The sequence below is a fragment of the Callorhinus ursinus genome, unplaced genomic scaffold (genome assembly GCF_003265705.2).
Source record: "Callorhinus ursinus isolate GAN/ISIS: 27379988/994484 unplaced genomic scaffold, GSC_fseal_2.0 scaffold2, whole genome shotgun sequence".
Taxonomy (NCBI): Eukaryota; Metazoa; Chordata; class Mammalia; order Carnivora; family Otariidae; genus Callorhinus; species Callorhinus ursinus.
Window position 1 is genome coordinate 9,326,921 of NW_027397064.1, and position 19,662 is coordinate 9,346,582.

A 19,662-nucleotide genomic window follows, 5' to 3' on the forward strand; every position below is an offset into this window, starting at 1 on the left:
TTTCTCATCTATAAAAGGGGTATAATTAAAAGACTAAGTAAGGGGCGCCTGGGTGGCTCAGTTGGTTAAGGGACTGCCTTCAGCTCAGGTCATGATCCTGGAGTCCCGGGATCGAGTCCCACATCGGGCTCCCTGCTCAGCAGGGAGTCTGCTTCTTCCTCTGACCCTCCCCCCTCTCATGCTCTCTCTCTCTCTCTCTCTCCCTCTCATTCTCTCTCTCAAATAAATAAATAAATAAATAAAATCTTTAAAAAAAATAAAAGACTAAATAAAATATCTCTTAGAGCTCTAAGCACCCACTATACATTAAATGATAGTAATTGTTGTTAAAAGTAACACAGAGAAGATTTTATAACAGCACTGGGCCAGGTGGTTTGATGGAAGAGCAGAAATCCTTGGGAGCTGAGGTGGTTACCATAACATATATTCTGAATGTATCTGAAAAGTCTAGATGCAGCAGAATGCAGTGACATACATAAAGTGTTTTGACCATGGAAACAAATAGACACTTAAAAGTTTTTTTTTTTTAGAAACAAAGGACTTAGGGATAAATACTTCAGTAGGAAACATGTAATAGTTTTCATGGATAAATACATATTCATGAAACACTTACTTAGCAACAGTGATGTGTACTTTTTGCCTTACGTTTAAATAGTCTTTTTGCAAACACCTTTGCAAGATATTTGTCTTGCAAAATTTCCCTATAGCCCTCATTAGCAAAAAGAAAAAAGGAAGCTAAGCTATCATGCTGTTTTGCCTGAGCTTTTCTGAACAAGAAGATACAGCTTTAAAATGATTTCTCGTGGTCTTGGTGGAGCTTGAGATTGTGAAACAGCTTTTTAAGGTCCAAAGCTAATAAACCCCATAGTAGTGGTTAAATTCATGAGGACATTACTTGCTATCACCTCTTTTCTTAGAGATAATATATGGATTTGCAAAGCACAGCATCTGAGACACACAAGATATTGTTCAATATATGTTCTATTATATATTATATATATATATATATACTGTTGAATATGATGTTACATGTATATAGATATATACCTGTATACGCACACACACACACACACACATACACACACACACGTACTTTTCTTATATAAAGAAGTTGACTGTTTTTTCTATCATAATCTACTTATTTTTGCACGGTATCTACATATGATGAGGTTTATGTTTTACTGGATATATCTGACAGATTTGAGAGTTGCCTGAATAAAAAGTCTCTTTTGAGCAATTTTCAATTTAATTTCTCATGATAAAAGATTTCAGCCCGACTAGTACTGAAAATAGAGAAATCACTAGCCCCCGGTGTACAAATTGTCTACCAAATGAATTAACTATGTTATAATCATATGTCTTTTTTGTTTATGTTTTTTTAAGATTTTATTTATTTATTTGAGAGAGAGAGAATGTGTGCACAGGTGTGCCTGTGGGGGACAGAGAAAGAGAGTGAGCATAAGCAGGGAAAGAAAGACTCCCCACTGAGCAGGGACCCCAACATTGGGCTTGATCCCAGGACCTGGGATCATGACCTGAGCCAAAGGCAGACACTTAACCGACTGAACCACCCAGGCACCCCTGTTTATGTTTTTTTATTAATCAAAATTAGATTAGAGTACAGCTAATTTGAAGCCACTATTTCTGCTAAGAATAAGCTACTTGTTTTATGATTAATAATGAATGACCTATTTATATTCTGCTTATTATCATTTGCTAGTACCCAAACTTAGGTTTGCAACAGTAGTTTCACTGATTTGAGGACAAAAATGATAATCAAGTGTGTCAACTATCTTTTCTTTTTTTTTTTTAAGATTTTATTTATTTATTTGACAGAGACAGACACAGCGAGAGAGGGAACACAAGCAGGGGGAATGGGAGAGGGAGAAGCAGACTTCCTGCAGAGCAGGGAGTCCGATGTGGGGCTCGATCCCAGGACCCTGGGATCATGACCTGAGCCGAAGGCAGACGCTTAACGACTGAGCCACCCAGGCGCTCCTCAACTATCTTTTCTTAAAAAGAAATATTCTTCATTCTTAAATCATCTATCATAGTTTTTTGTTACATTGTTAAAATGGTCTTTCTTTGAAGAATTATGGTGAAAGCAGAGGTAGGGATTTTTTTTTAAATGTCCTTATTGGGAATAAAAGGATGGCCACTTTATAATCTTCTTGATGTTTTTATTGTTATTTCACTGGTCCAAGAGATGGGAAAGTCTGGAATTCACCATTCTATAGTTACTCAGTTGCCTTTAAATATTGAAGTAGGACATTTAACAGTGTTTCTAAATATTTTCCAAAATTTGGATAGTTGTTCCTTCTGATAAGCTTACTGAAGTCTTACAGAATTAATGAGGACCATTTAGGTCTTTCAGCCTCTGATGAACTGGTGACATATTTAATTTGTATGGATTGCATGATAAGAAAATCATGTTCTGATGTCTCCAACCTAGGAAAGAAAAGAAGGAGCAGGAGAGTATAAAAGCACATACTGTATACAAAAACTTTTGCACCAAACATTTGCTAAAAATGCAAGACAAATTTTATTTGAGTTACTGCAGTCGGAGAGAAAGACATCAGTATAGAACACTGAGCTCAATTCCACATATAACAGGGACAAATGGGAACTTACAGCCAATAGGCAGAGTGAGGGGAGGGGGTCAGTGTACTAAGTGGAAATACTGAGGGTAGGGGGATCCTTGCTAAAATAGCCTAACAGTACTCCTGCTAAAAGCCAACCAAGGACCTAGTTATCAAGGGTGAGGGATGAGGAGAGATGTCAAGGGTGGAGGGATTCTTACTAAACTGACGTAGCAGGATTCCTTGCTAAAAACTGGGCTCAGTGGGTCAAGGGCGGGGATGTAGTTCAAGGTCAAGATCTAGTTGAAAAGACACTTGGGGGAGCCTGACTAAAGTTTGGCCAAGGAGAAAGCCTTTGTCAATAGACTAGTCAGAAGGTGAAGGTAATGTTCAATGATTCATTAGTTGCTTTTTATCACCCAGTGCTCATCACATCACGTGCCCTCCTTAATAACCAACATTGAACACTACACCAAAAACTAATGATGTATTATATGTTGGCTAATTGATTTAAATAAAAAGGAAAAAAATTAAAAAATTTTTAAAAAGAAGATGAAGGTAAGAGAAACAAACATCATGGGATTTTAAAAACAAATTGGTTTTTGAAAGACTGACCTAAACCTCTGAGCTTCATGTAACATGTTAATCCCTTTGGCTGAGAGTAAAATAAGGACATCCACTTGAGCACACTTTCATTTTGAACCACGTGAAGTTGTGTTTTAAAGTCCTCTAAATTCTTAGTTGTGGTATGTCATTAAACTGAATTTAATGAGGCCATCTCAATTCCCTTTTAAAGTTCTCTTCTGATAGAGGTGAGCTTTTATTTATTCTCCAGTCTTGAGATGGAAGGATTTAGTATAAAGCTCAAGAGTAAATATCCTTAATAGGATAGAGATAATCAAAGGAATGGTGATTACTACATTTTACTGCAAACATTCTATAAGTGGGCAGGAGATAAGAACAAATCCTACCTTTTAGGTTCTGCTAAATTTATTTTAACTTTACACTTCGTTTACTTGACATTTGAGCAACAATAGCAGCAGGATCCCTTTTCATTAAATCTATCCTGGGAAACTCTTTAAATGATCTCCTCAAGGGTGGCTTATCTCACCATCTGTCACCACTGCAAAAAATTGAGCATTGAATTCAAACACTCTTTTGTGCCTAATCTTTTGATGTCCACCAGGATGCTCAGGAAGATAAGAACATTAATAAGTATTAATTCAGCATCCTCCACTGGCTGGCGCTGTTCTCCATCCTAACAGGTCCGGGTTCTTTCAGTATTTACAGCCTAAAGGGGAGACAGACAAATATTACAAAATTATATGCCATTTGACAAGTGCTGTAACAGGACATGGTACAGGGTGTTGTTGGAATACACAAGAAGAGTGTCCATCCCACTTCTTGGGTTAGGGTAAGGTTGGGAATAGAGGACGTGGTTAGAGTGTGAGTGTGTTTGTGTTTGCATGAGGTATTGGTGATACGTTGGAGAGGAGTAGTGGCCTCCTTGGGGAGGAAGGAGGTGCAAGAGGTAATTTATAAATGGAGACCCAAAAGGTAGAGTAGGTATTATTCAAGAGGAAGGAGGAGGCCTGGGATGGGTGTTCTTCAAAGAAGAACTACCATGTGCAAGGATCCAAGGGCAAATGGGAATATGTATTTAATTTAACATGTCAGATAAATGCTTCTCAAATTCTAACGGGCAGGTGAATCCCCCAGGTTGAATGTTAAAATGCAGATTCTGATTCAGTAATTCTAGGGAGAGACCTGAATTCCTGGGTATATAACCAGCTCCTAAGCGGTATCAATGCTGTTGGTTCACAGACCAAACTTTGAGTAGCAAAATATAGGCAACTTGATTTCCAGTAACAGGACACTTATCTCTCTCTGGAGAAGTCACTGACTCTTCTCTAAGCCGTTGTCACTGCTGATGACCTACTTATTCACACTGCATGAATCCTTGATGATTGTACTGTGGTGGTAACTCAGCACCTCATTCACATATGATATTTTCTGTAAGGGAGACTACTTCTCTTCCCATTGTATTTTTAAAGTCACTACTTCAAACTCTGCTTTTGTACTTTCTTTTCCACTTTGATCTATCTCCTCATTGAAACACATTTAGCAGTTTCAGCATGAAACCAGTCTGAAAGGATGTGCTTAAGAAATACTGTCAACATTTGTCAAAATCAAAGAAAATGTCCCAGGGAAGAACTTGCAGGCTTCTCCATTAGGAGCAACTTATAAGGTTGCACTGTATCTTGACAGCAGTTCTTTTAATGTCAGTTTGCCCTCATTTTAATAAATGCATGAGTCTCATGTTGCTGTCTCTGCCTCATCCTGTAGCAGCCGATGTTCTGCTTCCCCAGAGACCAAAGACAGCATCTTTGCAAACACTCTAAAAATTCCATCTCCATCCCAAAGGCATGGGAACAGATTGGGCTGCGTTGTCAAGTCACTTACTGGGAACTCACACCCATGTCACATGGTTTAAAAGAGAAGCCTCTCTACACACAGTTTTGCATGTTAGGTGTCACCAAATTGATTTATAATGTGTTTCTGGGGATTAGAAGTTGCTTTCGCTTTGAATATTGCTGCAGTGGAACTGCGTCACGTTTGTCGAGTAACGCACTGATTTTACTCCCACTAATGTGAGTCTACTACCCTGTTTAATTCTCACAATAATAAATAAATACACACATATGCACATATATATTTAAAATTACTTTCTGTATTAGTGCTATACAGACTTAGCATTAGGATAAATGGAGTGAGCCTTATAGGCAAATAATACTTTCAAAGTCCTTCTTCACCTTCATTTCCAACTGGGATCTCACAATCATCTTAAAGGCAGTCGGGCTGTCATACCAAGGTATATGTGGGTAGACTTGTCATTTCTTCCTTCCACTAGACTAATGCAGCAGTCCTTAAACTTTTTTTATGCATGAAAATTACCGTAGCACCTTGTCTACCTGCAGTCATATACAATGTGCTTTATGGGGAAATGAGGAATTTCCATGGGTGATCTTTTACTTTTTTCTGTGTTCCCATTAACCCTTACTTTGGACCTAACTAACTCTCCCCAAGGTAGATGTCATTCTCCTCTAGAGCAATCAGAGATTATTGAAGCTCTTTTCCTACCCTGTTTCACATCAGATCTGTCTCAACCTTACTTCTCAGCCTGCTTTCGTCTCACTCCTAAGGTTGTTAACCCTGTAGAGAGAAATGGGAGATGTCCTAACCCTGGAAAGTATGATTTCCTTGACTCATGAGCCAAGTTATTACATATCCAAGTTAGCTTGGTCTATGGGCTTACCTTCCACATAGAAGTGGCTTGGAACCTACCAATGATAAACGTTTGGCATTTGGGTAAGAGCCAGACTGTCCTAAGGCCAGGAAAGCATTCAGAGGGGCATCTGCTATTGGGTGTGAGGTATAGACACACTTAAGTGTCAGCTAAAAGTTACAGGGCCACATTGTGAGACACCTGTAAAAATAGGGCTTGGGCTCTCTATGATATTTTGCAAGTGATTTCTAGTGCCAGAAAGGACCACGACTTTACTCCCAACATTCATTTAAAAATGAAGAGACAGATCCAAAGAAGCAGGCAGCAGAGTAGCTAGGAATCTGGAGCCAAGTACCAGCCTCCTTTCTTTTTTCTTTCCACTGCCTTTTCCCAGTTAAGCCAAGATTAACATGAGTGCTCTCCTTTCACTTAAATTAAGCTCATTCTAGTCCTCAAGGTGGCAATTACTCAGAAAATAATATATGAAAATTTAAAATAAAATAGATTTTACTTGAATTATTCTGTGTAATTTTTACCTGAATCTGTGATCTGTTATATACACCATCAGCGGTCATTAAAAAAAAAAAAAAAAAGCCATTCATAATAGTTAATAATGGAAATACTAACAGACTTCATTTATGTATTTCTGACTTATGTTTACTTTTAATGTCATGAAAATTGACTAATTTAGAACTTAAAACATGAAGGTTACATATTAGTTAGAAATGCATTGTTTAACTGATCTTCTATTTGCTGTTTCTTTTAAGAGAACATTTTTAAATATTGGCTTGATAGTACACAAAGATTTATTAGTTCATATTCCAAAAAAAATATGTTTTGAGGAGTTATCCATATTCTATGTGGTCAAGAACAACAAAAATAAAATGTGTAGACTTCAGATACCCATACACTTTTTTAAAATTCCTAGTTTTCAGGTTTTCAGAAGAGAAATATTTAGAAATACATAAAATCCAGAGGGCTTTTTGTATTTCAATTGGATTGAATTCAAAATCTTCCAGTCATATCATGAAAAGCAGGATTGGTAATGATCTCAATTAGACATGGGGGGAGGGGGAGATAAGTCTAGAATTTCGGAGGCAGAGAAGTTAAGGTAATGTTTCCAGCCACAGAGATCTAAAGAGATGATGTACCTTTTTCTAAAGCTTGCATTCTTTTCATGATACTGCCCTGCCTCCTGATTAAAATTATGTTTGGCCATTCATTTCAAGAAATAAGATGAATATTTTTACATTTTTAATTCCGAGCAGAATTAATGTGGTGTTCAAAAAGCATTATTTGGGTTTTAAAACTGTTTGTTTAAGAAAAACTAGCAGGGCTGGAAGTCAGAGAGATGCGTTGCATCCACGTAAGCCATGAGAAGTCACTGGATCACAGTTTCCTATTCCCAGGAGAATAGCTCACAGTGGTTCCCCCCATTATAGGAGTGAAGCCAACAGAAATGTCAGTGTAGCAGGATTTGCAGTTTCCGTGCAATCTGAAAAGATGGTTTTTGATAAACCACATTGTGTTTCTTCGGTTCTGAATACGGAGATGACTCACCTGAGTGTGTTCTCTTTTGTGTTTTGGGGCACCAACAGCAACTTGGAGTCACCACTGATGTACGAGGTGTCTGCGCCGCGGGAGGGCAATGCCAGCCACAGCTTGAGAGGCGGCCTGGGGAGCTCCATCACAGCCTGTAAGAAGGTAAGCTTGCCTACCAGCACTCTCTTCTCCCTGACTGAACTTGATCACTAGTGTAGTTTGACTCTTCAAGTACTTTTTCTAAAGCAGAAAACAACAACGACAACAAAAACAAACAATGGAGTAGCCCACAGTTTGCCGGCCTGGTTGACCTCTGACGCCACTAAAAATGGAATTCATGAGAATGATCAGAAAACTCAAGCAGTTCGGATAGCTATGACTTGAAAATTATAAGCCCTCACTGCCGGTCCGCCCAAAGCTTCTACCTCTTCTTTTCACAAACTTGGCCATGGGTAACAGCTTCTCGCTGCATTTCCTTTCAGAAAAACCCTCCCAGGTTTTGAGTGGCTCATATTATAGGAAGCACCTAGGTCTGTATCTAAGAAACACTCATGGCTGTTCTTCTGATACTTTCTTAAAGAGAAGGGTGTGCTTGGCTTATTTTATTATGAGACACAGAATTACATTTCCTAGAATATAGACTTTAGAACTAAAAAACAAATCTTGCTTTCACGCCCTTGCTGAAAGTTGTCATTTGAACAATATAAATTCATTTGCTTCGTTTTTCCAGTCAATCCAACTTAAGGCCCAGAAACTTAAAGCAAAACGTCCGATTTCCCAACTAAAGCTTTTGTTAATATTTGCTGCAGAATTCCAGAGGAAGATGTGTTTCTTCTCATCCAACCTTAGATGATATCACACTGAATTATTTCATTAATTATTTTAAAAAGGTTAAATTATAAAAAATATTCATAGGTGTAAATCAAGACAAATTCTATTACTAAACATATTGTGTCGTGTATATATGTGTGTGTGTGTATATATATATATTATTTATGTATACATATTGTAACATTATGTATGCATATGTGTATTGATTGATTACTACACCCAGTTAAGCAGCCTTATTTATTCTCTGCTTGTGTGGTGTTTATATCATTTTCAAGTACCAAAGAAAATGACACACACATATCTGTGTTAGAGAACATATACTGACTATAGAAAAGTAGCATTAAACATAATTTTACAAAACTATTTGCATGTATACATTCATAACCAAATATAAAAATAAACTGGTCTAATTGGTTCAAGGCTCTAATTTTCATGTGTTATAGATCTATTATTCACTCTCCTCTAATAAAATCCTTATAGAAGAGTCAGTGCTATAAATGTCCATTTTTAATGCAGAAAACTGAGGTACTATAATTCAAAATGATTTCGAGTTGCTTATATGAGAGATCTAAAACTGCAGGTCTTCAAGCCTTGGGGTATGTTCTATTCAACTCTGTAACTCCAAATGATAGTCTTCACCAGATGCTATACATTTCCCAAAGTTACATGATGTTTCATTTATTCTAATTTTTAAATAACTCTGTTTCTATTGATTAGAGTCCATGTGGTATTTAAATTAAGGATTGAAACCAGACTGCCTGAATTTGACACCCAGTTCAATCATTACTGGTTGTGTTATCTTGAGCAAATTATCTTACCTCTTCATGCCTCAGTTTGCTCATCTGAAAAAAGAAGGTGACAAGTGAGGATTCAGTGAGTTAATAGATGTGAAATGTTTAGAATGGTGCCTGGCGTATTGTAAGCACTCAAAGACTATCTATGAGTAACATTATTCTACAGAAAAATTTTTCAATAAGTACACGGTGCCAGAAAATAATTCGATATACACACTGCCATGCTGAGAGAGTTAGTACTTTATGCTCTGTTGTCTCGGCTACATTTTTTTTTTTTTCTGGGAAAAGAAGTCATCATATTCATTTCTTAAAAATCATGTCTGGAAGCTACTGAATAGAGCTCTTTGGGACTGGTGTCTTCTCAAAAAATAAAAATCTAAACTAATCATTTATTATCTGTATATATATATATATATATATATAAAATATGTCTGTGTGCATATATGTATGTACATATATATGAATTTAAAGTTTTAAACATAATCGTACTCATACCACAACCATTTCTAGGATTGTTAGCAGGTTGAACCATATGAAATTTTCTTTTTTACAGATTAAAAATGATCAATTACAAGCAATTTCCTATGTTCTGGTATAAATACATTCAAAATTCTGTTAGATCTTGGGGAGAGATACAAGAATACATATATATTTATCGTCTAGTTTGGGAGATAATACTGGTTTCTCATGTGAAAATCACATAGTAATTCATAAGTTAAATAACTATGTGAGATAACTATACAGCAATATCTGAAGATAGTATCAATTATGGGAAAAATGAATATTGTGAGCATCTATAGCAAAGACTCTGGACCTGAAACAGACAACAGTCTTCAGAAAGAGAATTGGGTTTCAATTTGGGCTTTCAAGTATGATCAAGATTTGAATGAGTGAATTAGGTTGATTATCCAACTTAATTTAGGAGGAGCTGCTACAAATTAATGCAGGAGAAGTTAACACCTTTGTGTCCTGGAGTATTTTTCTAATGTTCAGGGTGCATTCCTTTCATTTTAAATGTTCTCTTAAGCTTCCATAATAATTGCATTTAAAGACAGTTTAGTAGCCTATATGCCACATGTTATATACCATGCGGGCTTTAATTGTTTTCCTTCCCTTCAAAAGAGTAGCTCACTATTGTTTTCTTTTTTATATCTGGAACATAGGCTCTCAATAACAAGACACTGAATATTGAATGAGTTCATCCTTTTATTTTATTATTATATATTACTGCAAACTGATTTAAGTGATCATTGATCAATTTGAAAAAACAAATCTTGTTAATCACAGATAATGGGCCTGGGCAAGTGAGAATCTATAAATGCACATATAATGTGTATTCGAAGAGACAAAAAGACAAGGAGAGCTCTATCTTAGAAATAGCAAAGCTGTCCAGCTGAATCACCACGGTTCATAGTCGATCAACCTTCAGTAAGAATACCATGGATAATTGAAATCTATTGGTAATTCCCCAAACTAATTTTATGTAATAGCCTCATCTTCTTCCCCATCAAAACTTCTTATCAGAACTGACATATTGCTAAATTAACTGGTGGGAGAAATAAAACAGGGGTCTGGAAGTTAATGCACTAGTTGGATAATCAGCCTCTGAAAAATTGCAAATTGACTGAATTTCTCTCCTGTGTGTCACATTGAATCTCCAAGGGTTTCAGGACTCCTACACATGTGCAATTGCTTCAGTTCCTCTTTGCTGTTGGGGAAATATAGTTGCTGGGAGCCACAGCTGTGAAAAAGCCATAGGATCAGGAAAAAAGATTTGGGTGGACTTATTTAAAGGAGGAATTCCTTAAGGGACCGCCTTTCCCCAGAGCTCAGATGACCATACCACCCAATCGTAGTTTACATATATTATCCTCACATTTTGTTAATAGACCCCCTTTTGCTCTCAGAAGGGCCACAATAAGTTATATGATTATATAACCAGCTCAAGCCTCAGAATGATCCTTTCTTTGTCTTCTTCCCTTCCTCTAAATGCTAGGAAAGTTATCAGATAAATTCTCACTGAGGTAGTAGTGATTGTGTAGGTTAATATAGTAGTGACAAATAAAACCTGTTTTTAGTTAACTACTACTACTGCTGAACTACTACTGTTCGCCCCCTCCCTTAACTTACATTGATAATTGAGCCTATTGAACCCAGACTTGAATTCAGAATTCTACTCATCTTGAAGCTCCAAGCAGACACTATCAATCCATCCAACTTGGAATATGAGATCTCCTCTATGTCACAGTAATTTACTGAGCTCTGAACTTGAGGAAAGTCTTAATGTGTGCAATGTGATACTCCAAAATCATGTGTTTAAAAGGATGGAATTTCAAAATATTGCAGGAAAAAAATTGGAGAGAAAGAGTAGCTGGTGGAGAGTGACTACTAGAGCCCTGTGTGGTACCTCTTGAATCTTATCTCACATAGATCTTGTCTGATATTACCCCTTCTCATAGGACCAATCCTTCCTATAAGACAAATACAATCACTATTATTAAACTGAATCAAAGGGATTTTCCATTAAATGAGTTAAATGATTATAAATGTTACAATTTTATATCTGTTAGACACTAAGTGAAAAAAGCCTTTATATTCTCTTTATAATAAATCAAAATCTGTTGTCTCTAGGAGACAGTAGGATACCACATAACAAAGCTGGACTTGGAATCCAAAGATCTGAGTTAGATTCCAGACTTCTCTTTTACTGTGTGATCTTAGGCCAGTGACCTAACTTCTCTGACTTGGATGTCTTGGTCTTGGTGTGATGTTTATATGCAAAAAAGCTGGGTAAGTTCTTTTTTTTTTAAGATTTATTTATTTGAGAGCGAGAGAGCATGTGTGTGATTGTGGGGGAGGTGCAGAGAATCTTCAAGCAGACTACCCACTGAGCTCAGAGCCCAACACAGGGCTCGACCTCTTGACCCATGACATGAGATCATAACCTGAGCTAAAACCAAGAGTCTGATGCTTAACCGACTGAGCCATCCAGGCAGCCCCGTTTTGTGTAAGTTCTTAGCACACACAGCTGGTGCTCCGTACATATTAGTTGATTCCAAATAAACAATCTTTACACAGGGCAAATTTTATTTAAATAGAATTTAAAAACTAATCCAAGGTAGCATGCACTGTCCCCTCATTATGTTGACTCTCTGTTAGATTTTCTTCTACTTTGAAAGCATTATACTCGATGTCACATTTCCACAGTAGCTAGGCATTTTTAATCTTTGCTCCACTTCATGGGACTGAAGATTTGCTCTTTAGGATAGAGTGGAATCAAGTCTCTGAATAGGATTCATGTGACGAAAGAATTGTTGGGGAAAAATCAACACCCAAATATCCCTCTCTTTTTATGTCATGTTAATTAAATCCCCATTAAACCTGGACCTGAAAGGCAGCAGAGTGAAAAGACTTCAGTTTCCCAGAGGTGGAGTTTGATCTTAATAAGATATCTGATCATCTCTTTGAAGCCTCAAGAGCATTCTTTGCCATGACTAGCCTCCTTTAAACTGAGTTAAATTTGTTGTCAACAGTGGCACAAAAACCTCTGAAGAATTATCAGAATGGATGTCCCTGGATGCTTCATATTATTCTCTAAAATACACTTTCATCTAAGGTCATATCGTCTTGATGGCATGTAATTAACAAAAGCAATTCAATTAATGTGTGCAGGCACAGACATATAAATTGGGAGGCTTTCTTGGGATCTGATCTATACCTCCAAAGACATTTTTATTAGTCAGAATTGTATTGTTCTGGGCCAAAGGCCCCATTAGTACTTCTAGGAAGCACATGATAGAAAATAGCTATAATATTCTGTGCTTCTAGAAGCTGATTCCTTACAGGAAGGAAGGACTTTAAAAAAATGTAAATACATAAATAAAATTAAAAACAAAATCAGTGTAATTGGGCATATTCACTTTCTATAGAAGGAAGATACGAAGCTTTTCATCCTGGAGTATGCAGCACTCCACAGCTTTATAAACATGCTCTTCTGATCAAGCAACCTGGCAGTGGTCTTCAGACCCAGCTCCTTATACCAGAATGGCCTAGCTACATTTTGTCAAATTGCTGGGTGTTCTGTTTTATTGACATTCTGCAGGAGTAGTCAGAGGCATTGAAGAAATAGGGAGATTTTAAAGAAAATAAATGCAGAATTGTCTTACTAAAAGTGATATTTGAAGAAAGCTAATGTAGTACTTCTAAAAAGAATTCCTTAGAGCAAAGGGAGACTGGAATCTGGGATGCCAGGAGGGGCACACTTGATGCGGGTAGGGGAGCGGGGAGAGGAGAGGCGGGACCTGCATCCCGGCAGTGGGAGGAGACACATGTGTGGAAGTCAAGATCAGGACTCCCTGGCAGTGAGAGTTAAACAGAACCATGATCTCTGTCTGTTTAAGCCAGAACATCCATGAGCGGTGGTACCACTGAGGTCACTGGGAAGACAAGGTAGGAGACTAAGTAGCAAAAGAAGCATTCAGATTCAGATTCAGCCAGTTGCATCTACAGAGCCAGCCACAAAATTCCCTGACCACCTAAGAAACCTTCTTTATGCCCTGACCACACTGACATCCAGGAGGCCACAGTTGCACTGAGACCAGAAGGCAGCTAATGAGGGCTCTGGTGGGACAGATTTCCTCTGCCTTCAGCAGATCCACACTGAGATGGAGAGGTGGGGCTTCATGTATCACACGCAAGTTCATTCTTCGGAAAATGCCAATTTGGTAATCCTATGTGGGAAACTTTGTTCAAAACTATCAATTATGGCTTATTTTGCAGTTTGAATATGATTTATCTTCTTATTCCAAAAGCTAGTATGTTGGAAAACTTCTACTCCTCTCTCTCTGCCTCCAGCAATTGCTCTACCATGCTTGAGATTCCAATATGCCAGTCTTCTTCTGTCCTCTACAGCTCAGTTCCTTGAGCATCCTTTTTGCTATGTGTGGAGAACTCCTGGAAGGAGCTTGCAGTACCTTTTCTTTTCTTTTCTTTTAACCAAAAAGTAGGACTCTGAAAACCCAAAATAGCTTAGAACATTTTGTGGAGTTGAGAGTGATGCTACATGATGGGAACTAGGCAAGTGATCTTTTTTTTCTGAATTTTTGCAGTTTCCCCAAACCTTTATATTATGTATTACATATCTCTATGCAAGAATGGAAGGGGTCTAAAATTTTAAAAAATATCTAATAATAGAAAGTTTCCTCCTTTCTATTTTTGGGTGTTTAAAAAAGACCTGCCATCCCTGCTTCCTACCACTTACGTTAAGGCTTACTCTCTTCCCTTCCAGTCTCCCAAATAAGCAGCGCTCTTGGCTTTGGAGTATGGAGTAAACAATGCATCCCCCACCAGCCGTAAGAGCTTCCACTTTTCCTGTGTCCTTCCAGGTTTGGTCTTCTGATTGAAATGCCCAATTGTCACTTTGGCCAGTGTCAGAGAAGGAAAGAAGAATATGGCCCAGATAAATTTGAACAGCCCTCAGAGGAGGCCCTTGGGGGCCTCATCCCTGAGAATGAACCCCCTCATTTCTGTGTCCATGTTTCCAAAATTAGACCCACCCTGAAAGACGCATGTGAGGGCTCATACTCTCCAGGATGGAGAGCATCCAAGAAGCAGGTGTCTCCCTTAGCAAGTTATGTGTCCATCTGTTTACATCTTAAAGAAGGTAGATGCTTCCAGTAGCTTCTTCCAAACACTTTCTTATAATTGCCAAAGGCCAAAGGCATGCATCAATCCCCAAATAATACATGGCCATTAAATCCACTGTCCCTTTGACCAGTGGTAAATTTCACACTACCTACATTTTGGAAGCCTATACAAAATAATCCAAAATCAATGGTAAGCCTTGATGCATATCATATATTTTCCGGCATGTGTGTTTTTCTTATATTGTGCTTCTCTTAGAATTAACATTTGCTTCTCCTAACATCCCCTTACTGATCATATCAACAGTACAGCATTATAGTGCTTCTAAATAGCAATTAAATAGCAATCAGCTGTCCTCTATTTATACGTCTAATTTTATTCTGTTTAAAACATTGCTGACCATTCATAAATTATACTATATTTGCATTTCCTGAGCCTATTTGTTTCTGTAACTCTTGCATTTTACACTTGAGACTCAAACTCGGTTATCACTTTCATGCAGAAAAAGCTCTGATCAACTTTCAAAGCATTCTTCAGCCAGCTGACATCTGTGTGATGTGGCAGAAGTAAACAAGTATGGCTTGATATTTCTGAATTGTCCTTTATGCTCTTATAGCATTCTGTGACTCCACTGAAATACAATGTGGTTTCCAGGAAACAAGTAACTGTGTAGCCCAAGAAATGTAGAGAGATATCTGAAACTGTCACCGAGGCTCTGTCTAGTTCATTTCTTGCCACATTAGGACATACTCTGGCCCAGGTCAACACACAGAGTCTCTAAATTACATCCACCAGGACAATAATTTCAAAGAAGAGATCACTTTTGTTCATGAAAAATCTCCATTTTAGACTCAGATAAGTGCATCCATATGTGACATTTGTCAGAGATAGATACTCCATAAATCAGTATGTTCCATGTTTATCAGAGGCAAGTTTAGTTAGACCAGGTACCTATTGCTAAAAGCATTCCATAGGTAAGGACTCTCCTGCTATAAAAATACAGTTTACCTAGAGGTATGTTTATGATGAGGTATGACAATGGTGCCTTCTTTCTTATCTGGGGGTACTGCCTCCCACCCCCTGCACAGTAAAGACAATGAGGTGCAGATCCTGTGCTTACCATTTCCTTTTCAACCTTCCCAACCAACTATGCCTCTGATCTGGTGTTTTCTAGGCATTCCCCTCCTCAATAATAGAGAACTGTTTTGTTCCAGGGCCTGAAAAACTCCCTTATTTTCCAATACTTTAAAAATAATTGTTGACCAAGAAGAAGAGGCTGTTGAGCAACCAAAAGTATGTATTTGGGGTCTTAGATGCAAAGCAGACTGAAGTTGAAAGTGTGCTCTGAATTGCATGTGGGGAGTACAGGCTTATAAAGGCAAAAACCACCAGGTTACATAACTTATTTTGAAGGAATTATGATTGGTGCTGACAAACTTAAACTGACTGACTAATACAGGATTGGCCATTTAGCCAATAGATGTTTCACTATTTCAGTCCAAAGTAGAAGGATGTATTTCAGGAGGTGGTCCAGTTGCAATTGACAAAAGTCAAAAGTTCATGGTGTTCACAGAATTGAAACAGGGGTTGTGCATAGGCCTACTTCCTCCATGCCCTCCTCACCCTATTTTGAAATGACACTCTTAGCAATGCTTAGTTCACTTTGGAATCTCCTTTCACATAATCAATTACAAGATTTCCAAATTGTAGTAGGGGTCAGTATTAAAGAGGCAAGAATGCTTCACATCCAACCAGCAGATAATTATATTACAGACTATGTCCTAGGAATAATCAAACATGCTTTGGGTAACAGTTTCTCCTTTTTGTCAAAGGACACTAAATAGACAAGAACTCAGGCAGCCAGCCACTAGAATCATCATTAAAAGGAAAATGTTATCTTAACATTTAATTAAACCTTCAGAGAAACGAAGACTGAATCACTGAGTTTTCTATGCTAGTTTTTTTTTTCTTTCACATAATTTGATTTCCAGTTTGTATACTGTCTCTTCTCAGGATTTCAGTGTGTTTTCTTTCTTTTTTATTTTTTTAAAGATTTTATTTATTTATTTGACAGAGAGAGAGACAGCAAGAGAGGGAACACAAGCAGGGGGAGTGGGAGAGGGAGAAGCAGACTTCCCGCTGGGCAGAGAGCCCGATGTGGGGCTCGATCCCAGGATCCTGGGATCATGACCTGAGCCAAAGGCAGATGCTTAACAACTGAGCCACCCAGGCGCTCCTCGGTGTGTTTTAAATAAGCATTATAGTTTCCCCATGAAGGAATGCAAAGTTAATTATTTTCCAAGGTGGAAACAAAAGATTTCAGAATTCTCAGAAAGTTTGTTGAAGCATAGATTAAATCAACGTGAAATTACATGTGTAAAATTATACAAAGTCTTCTGACCTCGTGTGTGTGTGGGGGGGCTTTAAGCTATTATAAAAATTTAAGTTAAGTCATTAAAAAAAAAGTTAAGTTAGCACTGCTCTTTAAGCCAGTGACTAAACATTCCAAAATTATAATGAAATACTTTCTCGTCTCTTCTCCTCTGCTTACACTGCATAGCCAAAATGGTGTCTCTTCTGTTCTTTTAGTACAACCAGCACACTCCTGCTTTGAGCCTTTGTTTTTGCTGATGTTCTCTGCCTGGGCTGCTCTTCCCCCAAAAGGCTGTGTGGCTGGTGCCTCATTTCATTCAGCTCTCTGCTTAGCATCACTCTCACAGAGTCCTGCCAGAAAATACTTTCTGACATAAGCATCCCTTACTTCATGATCCCTTTCTCCAGCTTTGTCTTCAAAGTGCTTTTCATTCCCTCCCTCAATTTCTCTCTCTTTCTATAAAATTTATTTGATTATGGTCTGCCCTCCTCCAACAGCATGAGAACAAAACTGTGTCTGTTTTGTCTTTATTCCTGTTTTGTTCACCCCTGATTGCCTGGATAATTAAGCAGCACCTAGTAGAACCAGCAGATGCACCCCCTCCTCCATTATTTTTTGCAGCATTATTTACGACAACCGAGATACGGAAACTACTGAAGTGTGCATCAGTGGATGAATGGGTAAAGGAGATGTGGTATATATACACAATGGAGTACTCCTTACCTATAGAAAAGAATGAAATCTTGCCATTCACAACCACATGGCTGGACCTCGACCGTACCATGCTAAGTGAATAAATCAGACAGAAAGAGACAAATACTAGTATAATGTTGCATCTCAGATAATTGTACTCTACACTTCATGTAAATAGCAAACAGAGAGAGATATAAATGTTGACTATCTATGCTTATACTTTAGGAGAGTTTAACAAATATATCTTACTATGACATCACTTCCTGGACTCCCAAGTCTATACCTCTTAATTGGCTTTCCCATTGAATAAAAGCATTTTATGAAAAAAAAGTGTATTTAAATAACAAAACAACAAAACAAGACTTAAAAACCCTCAAAGCTAATATGTACTCAACAAGTAGTTGTGGAATGAATGAGTGAATGAATGAAAAGTTACTGTGGATGGCATTATCCTTCTCTTAGAGATAGCATTCAGAGTTAGCATCAAATATAGTCTAGGGGCACCTGGATGGCTTAGTTGACTAAGCATCTGCCTTCTGCTCAGGTCATGATCTCAGGACCCTGGGATCCAGCCCTGCTTCAGACTCCCTGCTCATCAGGGAATCTGCTTCTCCCTCCCCCTCTTCCCCTCCCCGTGCTCGCTCTCTCTCTCTCAAATCAATAAATTAAATATTTTTTAAAAATTTAAAAATATGGGCGCCTGGGTGACTTGGTTGGTTAAGCAACTGCCTTCGGCTCAGGTCATGATCCTAGAGTCCCGGGATCGAGTTCCACATCGGGCTCCCTGCTCAGCGGGGAGTCTGCTTCTCCCTCTGACCCTCTTCCCTCTCGTGCTCTCTATCTCTCATTCTCTCTCTTAAATAAATAAAATCTTTAAAAAAAATTTAAAAATATATTGTCTAATTTATGCATTATGGTTTTATGAATAGGGTTTGCAGCAAGATAGAATCCAAATTAAGATTTTAATTTTAGAAGAATATTAAAAATGAAAAAAAATCATATCTTTACAAATTAAAAGGAAAATAAGCTAGGATGGAATACCACTATGAACCTGATAGAATGTCTAAAATGAATTGAAAGCAAAACTGACAACATCAGGTACTGATGAGGATGTGGAGCAGTTTGGTCTCTCATACCTTGCCGGCGGGAATGGAAAGTGATAAATCCACGCTAGAAGACAGGTTATCAGTTTCTTTTTTTATTCTTTATTTAAATTCAACTTAATTAATGTATACTGTACTATTCGTTTCAGGGGTAGAATTTAGTGATTCATCAGTTGCATATAACACCCAGTACTCATTATGTCAAGTGCCCTCCCTAATGCCCATCAAGCAATTACCCCTTCCTCCCACCTCCCCTCCAGCAACGCTCAGTTTGTTTCCTAAAGTTCGGGGTCTCTTATGGTTTGCCTCCCTCTCTGTTTTCATCTTATTTTATTTTTCCTTCCTTTTCCCTGAGTTTATCTATTTTCCTTCTTAAATTCCACACACAAGTGCAATCATATGGTATTTGTCTTTCTCTGACTGACTTACAAAGTTACCATACTACCTATTAACTTCATTCTTGGGTACTTACCCAGGCAAAGCAAAACCTTAATTTCTGACAAAAACCTGTAGGCATATGTTTATAGCAGCTTTATTCATATTTAACCAAAAACTAGAAACGACCCAAATGTTCTTCACCTGGTAAATGCGTTTTGTAAAATATCTGTACACATCCATACAATGGAACACCACTCAACAATAAAAGAAGAAAAAAGTACTAAACACACAACAATGTAGACGAATGTCGAACACATTATGCCAAGTGAAAGAAACAGGTCACAAAAGGCTACATGCTAAGTGATTCCACATACATGACATTCTAGACAAGACAACATTTTAGGGATAGAAATCAAATCAGTGGCTGTCAGGGGTTGGG

The 19,662-nt window shown here is 37.8% G+C and overlaps 1 protein-coding gene across 7 annotated transcripts in view; it reads left to right on the forward strand.

Moving 5' to 3' along the window:
• Window positions 1-19,662, forward strand: part of SPHKAP (SPHK1 interactor, AKAP domain containing) — a 171,872-nt gene that overhangs the window by 27,897 nt on the left and 124,313 nt on the right. For all 7 annotated transcript variants that reach the window (XM_073877597.1, XM_073877599.1, XM_073877606.1 and 4 more), the window contains one exon: window positions 7,464-7,569. In XM_073877597.1, coding sequence (XP_073733698.1) covers window positions 7,464-7,569 — 106 coding nt within the window. The remainder of the gene's footprint in view (window positions 1-7,463; window positions 7,570-19,662) is intronic.